Source organism: Pagrus pagrus, assembly GCF_965226575.1.
Source record: "Pagrus pagrus genome assembly, chromosome: 5".
NCBI lineage: Eukaryota > Metazoa > Chordata > Actinopteri > Spariformes > Sparidae > Pagrus > Pagrus pagrus.
The window spans coordinates 20,112,380-20,122,531 of NC_140189.1; the positions used below are offsets into that span (position 1 = coordinate 20,112,380).

The 10,152-nt window shown below is 41.7% G+C and overlaps 1 protein-coding gene across 1 annotated transcript; it reads left to right on the plus strand.

The window, feature by feature from the left end:
* Positions 1 to 3,269: 3,269 nt before the first annotated feature.
* Positions 3,270 to 6,536, plus strand: dusp1 (dual specificity phosphatase 1). Its single transcript, XM_084353086.1, has 4 exons — positions 3,270 to 3,958; positions 4,199 to 4,344; positions 4,468 to 4,687; positions 5,384 to 6,536. Exons 1-4 carry the CDS (start codon positions 3,550 to 3,552, stop codon positions 5,737 to 5,739), a joined length of 1,131 nt encoding a protein of 376 aa, XP_084209212.1. The 5' UTR covers positions 3,270 to 3,549; the 3' UTR covers positions 5,740 to 6,536.
* The last annotated feature ends 3,616 nt before the right edge of the window (positions 6,537 to 10,152 follow it).

A 10,152-nucleotide genomic window follows, 5' to 3' on the forward strand; every position in this document is an offset into this window, starting at 1 on the left:
CATGAGAAGTATTATTTTCAAGTAGTATTAAATTCAATTCTCAGGGGCCATGTAAACAAAACATTGATGAAGAGAAGAGATTTGTCCCAGATATTGCCGGTTACTATATATAGGGTATGTAATGTTAGTCTGTAATGCAGATTAACATGGTAATAAAGAAGGTTTTACATGTATTTAAACTTTATCTAGACCTAGATAAAGGAAATACATTTGGTGTCAAAAAAAGCATCCTAAAATTAGTATAAAGTGTAGAGAAATATCTTGTATCTTAAATTAAATATTGTTGATATACCTTTTAATTATATTGGCTAAACTGCTGAATGTAAAGTCTTACCAACTCATATCTATACTATAAAACTGTGTCACTAATAAATACGTCAACAACATAATGTATGTGTGCATTTTTAAGTGTGATCATGTGAAATATTGTTGATAGCCTTAATCTATGTATTATAAATAATTTATTAAGCGTCTATACTGCTTAAAGTAAGAGTAAACAGGGAAATTAAATTGGAGGAATAAAAAATATAAATAGGAAATTACATGATTATGGTTGGATGAAATATAATTAAAATAGTTTGTTTTATCAGGCTTGCAAAATAACCTATGTTGCCTTTAGGAGAAAACTGTCTTAAAGCCAGTTTTGATTCAAATTCCTCTGGTGACATCTCATGACGCTGTTGGCGCAAAACACATCAAACACACTGTTGGGCTGACATCTTCAAAATTTGTTATGAAAAGCCTGAATATGATTTACTAGAGTGTTTTTTTTTTTTGTTACATGCAAAAAGGTGACCATGAAACAGCTTGTAGTACTTTGTTAAGTGTACAAGATCAGAAAGGTGGATCGGTAGGCGAGTACATTTTCATCAGACTCAATGCTCAGAAACAAAAGGCTTTTTTTTTCTTCCAGTAAAACTGAATGTTCCCATAATGTATTTTGGACTATACGGGGAGCGATACGTCATGTTCGATGCAAGTAAATCTACAAACTCCATCACTAAAGGTTTTTCCCATGGTTTTTTTCCCTCTCTTTTCCTGCCTCACCAACCTCTTGATGCATGAAATGAAACATGTTTGACCCAAATAACATGTCTGTAACTCAGATGCTACAAGTCAGGATAGGCCCTGTGTTTTCCCACTGATGGCTCAGCTGTTGCCCGTAGTGACAATGACAGTAAACAGGCTGTGTTGATGACAGCAAGTGACAGCGAGGTTAGACCACAGGAAATGCCTCTGTGACATCCTCTGTTTCACTTCCCTCTCTGAACGAGAGCTACGGTTGGACACGGGCCATAATTATGGGAATCCAAAACAGAGCGACAGCTCTTGCGGTCCCTATTTTCAGTATTCTGTCACACACACGTTTTTTTGTTACAGACATGCACGTTTTGCTTTCACATTTGGTTGTCATGCCCCAACAAACTTTTTGTAATATGTTTGTCGAATATTTTGGACAGCTACAGTAACAGGAAACAGTGGCAGCTGCTGTGAATAAATGAAAAGGGGGGGAAAGCTGACTTTTTTTTTACTGGAAATACTCAATTGCTTCATCTGTACAAACAGTATTTGTTCATCCCCTCAACAAAGGGGTGTCTAATTGTTTCCTGACACATAAGCACATAAGGCCATCACTTCCACCATGACTGAAAGTGAGACGCATTTACAGTGAGGACAAATTGTTTGGGTACAGACTGTTTTCACAGTCTGCTTGACCCTCCTCCACTCGTAGTGTGTAACATTCCTGCTTTGTTGCATGGGCTTCACAGTTGACTCATCTCACAGGAGTGTGAGGTTCCCAGTTTTTGCACCCTGTAGTGATTGGTTAAGTTTCTGTCCTTTAAGCTTCCCCTCCCTTCCCCCTCTTCCTTTTCTCACATAGGCTAACACATCCATTTTCCCTTTGCTTGAAATAAAACAGCATGGATGTGGATTCACCGGGGTGAACGTCCTCACTTGTTCAGGTGACAGTAGAGTGAAAATTATGTCATGGCCTACTTAGTGTATGTGAGTCTTATCTTTTGAAGCAATATACAGTGTAAAACTCTCAGCACACATGATATTGTAGATAATACAGACTTTATTGCAAATAAATAAGATGTTTATGGTAGTGGGATACAAAATCTGTCCTTTTGAAATGAAACTAGTAAAATGGGATTGACGCAGGGTTGGGGTTAGGGTTTCTAACCGGTTCCTTAGTCTGCTTAGTAAACACTTGTTTCACAACAAAACAACCCTGGCGTGTCTCTGCTGCCGTGCAGTTATGACACACCCTCTCATGAGTGTAGCGACGCTTGTTGTCTGTCAATAATGCTCATCCTGTTTCCTTATTGTGAGACACCAGTGTTGTCCACTCTGAGTCAGCAAACTACACCAATGAATCGGAAGGGTTTCCCAGAGCGTTTTCAATCATGTTTGCTTTTTAAAATCTACTCTAATCTGTCAGGGAGGGGGGGGAAAAAAAACACCTCATCCATCTGTTTCAATTAGGTCACAAATGAAACAGAACTGTCAGGTCAAGAGATCTCCACCTGCTGTTGTCTTCCTGGCAAACCTGTGTTTTTGTTTCTCACCGTGTGGAAATTTACTGGACTTCAGATTTCTATATAGTGATTAACTTTTATGGTTGGCCTTTGCTCTCGGGGCATTGAACACTATGTACCTCTGACTAATAAAAACAAAGAATAAACTTTTATGGCCCCCACGGCAGATATTTACTTATTATCTTGTTATTTGTCAACTCTCAGGTTGAAGAGGCAAAATAGAAATCTAATTAAACACTCACATCATGGAAAATTTGGCAAATTCCTTATTTGCTGACATTTGACAAGATCCCTCACTTTGGATTTACTGCTGCTCTGTCTTGATGTGTTGATGTTGTATGAGTTTGTGGGCTCACGAGGAGCAAAGTACAAAGTGCGTGGATGTAAACAAACCCACGAGTAAACAAAAACAAAGACATTTTACACTTTAAATCGGTAAACACCGGGTGAGTTACAGACGCGTGGTGGTAGGATCATGAAAGAAACACAAGAGCAGCCTTCCCACTGAGAAACTGCCTGACGCCGCGTGGCCGCGTACGTGTTGTACGCTCGTACAGAAATGTCCCCGCTTGTGCGCGTGCCCCTGTCAGCGGGGGGAGGGGGAGAAAGGGGGGAGGGGGGGGGGCGATGACGTCTGCAGTGTTGGCAGGAAGCCAAGAGGACGGCCGCCCTGACGTCAGCGGCCTCTCATTCACAAGCACGAGCCGTATAAAAGCACCGGTCAGACCGCTCGGAGGCAGAAGACACTCACTGTAAACTTGAATATATTAAACTTTTCAAAGAAGAACCACAACTACCGGATACACTCGAGAAGAAGAAAAGGACCAACTTAGATAGTCTTAAAACTTTTTTTTTTTTCCGTGTTTGTGTGCTTGTTTTTTTTTTTCTTTCTCTAAACAAGCTACCCGGAACAAAGGACTCGCCGCTCGCCTATTTAGTAGCTAACTTTGGGAGAAAGCTTTTTTCACAACAAGCTAAACTTCTGCTCTCCAACCGTACACGCTTTATGTATTTGGATTTATTATTTCTTTCCCGCCGTCCTACTATGGTCATAATGGAGGTTCCCACCATCGACTGCTCGTCCCTCCGCGGTATGATGGAGGACGACGTCCCGGGCTGCCTGGTGCTGGACTGCCGCTCCTTCCTGTCCTTCAACTCGTCCCACATATCGGGCTCCACCAACGTCCGCTTCAGCACCATAGTGCGCAGGAGAGCCAGGGGTGGGCTGGGGCTCGAGCACATCGTCCCCAACGAGGACACCAGGAACCGGCTCCTCTCCGGGGACTACCAGTCCGTGGTGTTGCTTGATGACCGCAGTCTGGACCTAAGCCAGGCGAAGAAAGACGGGACCCTGACGCTTGCTGTCACGGCCCTGTGTCGCGACCCCTGCGGAGTCCGAGTTTTCATTCTCAAAGGTAAGATCCAAGAGAGATTTACTGTTTAAAAGAGCCGCACACGATTGTTTCAGTGTATCCTAACAACGGGACAACAAATGTGGCTTACAGCTGTCACCACACCAGCTGCTGGTGGTGTAAACAATGATCCAAAATAGCCCCATAAGCAGTTGTCACCCTTTTGGAGAACCATATTTAAACATGGATGTGTCTCTGTGCTGTCCTGTGATCTGACCTGGCTGTCTTTTTCTCCTTTTTCAGGCGGTTTTGAGGCATTTTCCTCAGAGTATCCCGACATGTGTACCAAACCCTCCCCTCCACAAGGGCTCAGTTTGCCCCTGAGCTCCAGCCATCCTGAGAGTGCAGACCCAAGCTGTAGTCCATGCAACACGCCTCTATATGACCAGGTTTGTGTGTTTTTATATTGTATAAAGTCAGATTGAATACACCACTCGTTTGTGTTGGTTTCACACTTCCTGTTTTGAGAGTTGACTGAATGTGGTTGTTTCTGTTTACTTTCTTCTCCTCAGGGCGGTCCTGTAGAGATCCTTCCCTTCCTGTACCTCGGCAGTGCTTACCATGCTTCAAGGAAAGACATGCTGGACATGCTGGGGATCACCGCTCTAATCAACGTCTCGGCCAACTGCCCGAACCACTTCGAGGATTCCTTCGTCTACAAGAGCATCCCCGTCGAGGACAACCACAAAGCCGATATCAGCTCCTGGTTCAACGAGGCGATCGAGTTTATCGGTGAGCACATCCACCATTTCTTACTGTCTTCTTGGCGCTCTCTCAACTGCCAAATGTGAGCGCCTGTCACAGCTGTTAGCTCCTGAGCCCGTTGGTGGCAGGCAACACAAACACCCAACCCCCCTCTTCCTTCACTTCACTCTTTGACTCCTGGATTTAAAATTTAAAAAAGTTCCCTCCAAAACAGACCAGCTGGCTCAACACAGGCTCCCCACTCCACCACAATGGTGGTGACATCATCGCCACCTCTCAGGCATAGAAAAAGGGATGCCCCCTTTTAATGAATTGCGAGGCAGCGGCCCCAAACTAGTTTTGCTGTGGGGTAGGCTGGCTGTGCTTGAATAGCTCCCTCCACGCCACTCTTTGTTCCGGCTGAACAAAAGGCAATTTCTCCTCGCTCACTGTCGGCCTTCCTCCCAGATCAATACCCCCAGCAGGGGTCTGTTCCCCTTCTTTGTCCATTCAGGCTGCCTCCTTTGGGAATAACCCCCACAAGCTCACACCCTGCACCCCTATTAACTGTGTTCCTGTGTCTTAATGAGCACTGTTGAATTTAAATAGCAGTTGAAAGTGTTACAAAGACTTTTGTTTTTTGCCTTCCTGTGACAGGCAGATTTTTAACCTCCATTCTTTGCTTACACTTTTCTGATCTTCCACTGTGTGCTAATGTTGCTTTCTCATCTCTTTTCCCGCCAGACTCGGTAAGGAATAAAGGAGGCCGTGTGTTTGTGCACTGTCAAGCTGGCATCTCCCGCTCCGCAACCATTTGCCTTGCCTACCTCATGCGGACCAACCGCGTGAAGCTGGACGAGGCCTTCGAGTTTGTCAAGCAGCGGCGCAGCATCATCTCCCCTAACTTCAGCTTCATGGGACAGCTCCTCCAGTTCGAGTCACAGGTCCTGGCCACGTCTACATGCTCCTCAGAGGCGGGCAGTCCGGCCATCGGCAATAACAGCACAGTCTTCAATTTCCCAGTGTCCATCCCTGTACACGCTTCGGCCGGTCAGCTCTCATTCCTCCACAGTCCCATCACCACCTCTCCCAGCTGCTGAGAAAGGTGCTGGGGAGCATAGACTTTGTTCGGACTTGAACTCACAAGTGCCTCTGCAAAGAGCGCTGCACAAAACACGATTATAATTCATTTTAATAGTGATACTGGTATCACTGGACAGAATGGGAGCTAATGTTTAGAGTCACTTCATTTGACTCTGTGATCATCATTTCAAAGGGAGATTTGATAACTACCAACAGGCAGTATTCATGTTTAACTTCCTAAATGTGAAAGTCATCCACAGTTTTAATCCTGGATGATTTGGGAATGACTGAAAAAGGAAGTTAGAAGTCTTTGAGTTTGTTTTTTGTTTTGTTTTTTTCATGAAGGCAACTGCTTTTGATAATCACAATCATTTGTAAGCAAACAAAGTAGAGAGGGCTCAGGAATGTTGTCTTTTCCTCTCCAAATGCCCATTTTGCTTTCTGTACTGCTTAAAGAAAGCACCATTATTTGATGAACAATGAATGTATCCCCCTCTTGTCGATGTAGATGTGGTAGAAATGCCGGGTTGCCAATTTAAATGCCTGCCTTTAAAGACATCACAAAACTTTGACGATCCTGACACATTGGGGAAATGGACCATTAAATACCTCATGTTTCTGTACTGTGTACTGCAGCACTGAGACCCACAGAACCCCAAAACTGCTAAAAATGGGGACACGTAGTCGTCAGTTGCTGCGTTCTGACATATTTATTGAACTAAAGTAATATATTTCTTTATCATATCTATTTTTGCATATGTTTGTTTAAATGTTGTTTTTTATACTGTTGAATAAACCTCATTTGACTTTTGTACTTACTTTTGTTACTCTTTTTGTTTTCATCTGACTATAAGACAGATTTATTTATTAGTGCATGGTGACTTAGTTTTAGACCACAAAGATTGAGTTTGGTAATAATTGTCACATCTTAAGTGTCAATGTTTAGTTATTCACTCCTAAATCAATAATGACCATTAAGTTGAGTTGACTAATACATGGAACATATTTGTCTTTCCATTTAAAGCAACATTTTCAGGCTATGAAAGTACTCATTTAGTGTAAAACACAAAGCAAATTCATAAACTTACTGTCTCCCGATCTTATCCTCAGTGATGGAATGTAACTAAGTACTTACTCAAGTACTGTACTGAAGTACTTTCCTCCTACTTTACACTTTCATGCTACTACATTTTGGAGTTAAATATAATACTCGACTACATTTATTTTACAACTATAGTTTAAAATAAATGTATATTTTAAGCATTTTAAATGTATTTTGTTTAACTGACATTAGCTAAAAAAAACTGGTACCGATATCCAGAACAATGCTGGTTATCAGATCTCATAATCGGCCACGCAAGTAATTGGTTTACTCTTAGTATACAGTATGTACACACAGTCATAAAAAATATATGTATAATTTACTTTTACTTGTACTTTTGATACTTAAGTACTTATTTATTAGTCTTTATTGCTGACAAAATACTTTTAATTTTTAAGACTCTTATTTGACTACTATTCATATGGGCAACTTTCACTCTTTAATATTTTAACACAATATCTTTACTGTTATTCACTTTTATTGTGTGCCTTTTACACCACTGCCTTTCCTTTTAGATCCAATCTGTGCACATGCCCAGCAACACAAAAAGCCTAGGACTGCAACTAAACATTATTTTCATTATCAATTCATTTGTGGATTATTTTGATTTATCATTGGAAAAATGTCATCATCACAATTTCCCAAAACCCAAAGCTGACATCCAATTGCTAGTTTTGTCCAATTAACAGTCCAAATATATATATTTCACCAAATATTATAGAAGACTAATAAAACCAATAAGTATTCAGTTTAAATTTAAGGTGTAAAATAAAAAATAATTAATATACTATCAAAAAGCGTCCCCATTATGCTCTAAAACATGTATATGCTCATGTATTTAACAAATTAAAGTTCATTCTGATGCTTCTGAAGACTAAAAAGAGCTCAAGCTGGAAAACATTCACAGTCCACCTCAGCGAAACTGAGGTGACCCTGACCTACCGGCATGTCAGAAACATCTTTGTGCACATCTCTCCTTGTTTTGTCCCATGCAACGGAATCTTATATCTTGCCCACATAGGAGGCATGATGTCATGGCGTCGGCCATTGTTCGGGCCACACTCCCTCTCAGTGAACCCATGTGAGACCAGGGCAACAGCAGGAGGCCCAAAGAATCAGCTAAGGAGCCCTCCCTCTGCGGCCACAATAGGAGCAGCTGCAAGGCGTTTGGGAAAAGTGTGACAACTAAAGAGCATTCAGGGCTCAGTCAAGCACCGGCCTTGTGTCCCCCCGGCTCACACACCAATGGGGAGGTGGAGACTGAGACGGCCGTGAAAGGGAAAAGAATATGTTTGGGTTGCAAATTAGCCAAAACATTGGCTATGACCCTCGGTGGGGTGTGAGAAAACGGAGAGAAAACTTCCTCCAGAGGTGACGATGATGATGATACCCCAAGGATTTCACCGCAAAACAACCGTCTGCATTTATTGAGGGTTTAGAGGGAGAAAACTTTGCTTTGCTTTAAATACGTGAATTCTGACAAATGACAAAATTCACTCTGTGAAACTGACGTCAACTCCTTATCTGACAGCAAAACAAACGTTTGTCTCTGGAAGAAAAACCTCACCAGTGACGATGCCTCTGTGATGAAAGGCTCATTCATTACCTCACCAGCTCCCTCAGACAAGCTGCAGTTTTGGTGACATATGTGCGACTCCCCCCTCCTTCAACCAGCACAGCCCCCCTTTGTGTCTTCAGATTCCCTGTTGTCAGGAGGGAGGCTGGCAGGAGTGTGTGTGTTTATGGTGTGAAAGTCGTTAGGCGTCTTTTATGATCTGATGAGGGTGCTTTGGAGGGGGAAGCAACCCTCAGTCAATTGCCAGGTCAGGGGCATTAAAGCATTGTGATTTTTAAAGTGTGCGTGTGAGACAATCCGGGTGTGGTGTGAGACAATGTCAAGGTGCAATCCTGAAAAAAGACTGGTCATTTTTACTGATTCATGTTAAAAAAGTAAAGCAAAATCTCGCTTCTGGTATATTTACTCCTGTGTCTTTATCATCAAATTTTTTTGTCGGTATCAGCAGACAGACTTGACCATAACGTCATTTGCCAGTTTCACTATGTTGCCAATTGGCTGCTTCATTTAGCAACTGAGCTCTGACTCAACTTCAAAGTCATTTTAATTAACACAGTCCTGTGGAAACAATGGTTATATAATGTGGCAGACACAGCTGCCATGACAGGAAGAGACATGATCCCCACCCTTCTCTTTTTACATCATCCAGTTTGGATCAGATATGTGGGAGATGACGGTGTGAGTTTCAGCACTATTCCACATCAGATATGTGACAAATTCTCACTTCTCTAAAAAATTAAAATACGTGACTAGACTTCTGTCACACGTATCTGAAACGTTTAATTAAAACCTTTGACATACACTCTGTAATTTGAAAGGTGGTATAAGCCTGCTAAGAACGGCGACATAAAAGAATAAAAGATCATCGGCATCATTATAAAACAATATGATTATGAAACAACGTGATTATGCACATTTCAAGACTCAGTCCTACGTCACAGTAAAGATGATAGCAGTGTAGATGCTTATCGTAGGAACGGATTTATATTTATAGTAGAATATTGAATGGTAACTGTCATAGCAGTGTCACGACACTATGTCAGTGTGTTCATGTGTGCTGCATCATGAGATTTTGTTTCATTTACTTACTTATAGAAACTGTTAATAATTGTGGCCACAAGGTTTACAGTTTGAATCACGCGTTTGTCTATCATCACTGAAAAGGAAGACAACAGCCAGTCCTTCACTGTTTGATTATCGTCAAACACAAATGTGTAATAGAAACACAAGATAACAAAGGAATTCAAGCAAACCAACGCCAGGTTGTGTAGTTTCCATGGAGCCCAGTCACTGTTAAATGTATATCAAGTATTAGGTCGTGGCAGTGACATGCCTGAAGAGAGGATGACGATACTATTGGCTCTATTTTTGACCAATTTTGGGCTTTTTCAAGGCAGGTTCAACACACGTCAGATCATCTTCTCTTTGGAATAAGTTGACCTGACATGACGTTACAGTTTTGAGAAGGTGAGGCCAAAAGATAAGCCACAGCACATGCACACACAGGTCCAGCAACACCTTGATGACGAAATCAAGAACAAGGAAACCAGCCCTGATGAGGTTTTCATCACCATAAAAATCACCAAAATCGTCACCGTCTAAATTTCAAGCCAGTTTTGTTTAAATGTTTACAATTACAAATGTAAACATATGTCTTTAAAGTACAAATAAACCTGCTATTCCATCCAAATTGCTTTTAAAGGACAAGAAAAACAAGCAAGAATAAGCAAATAAATAGTCACAAATTAAAAA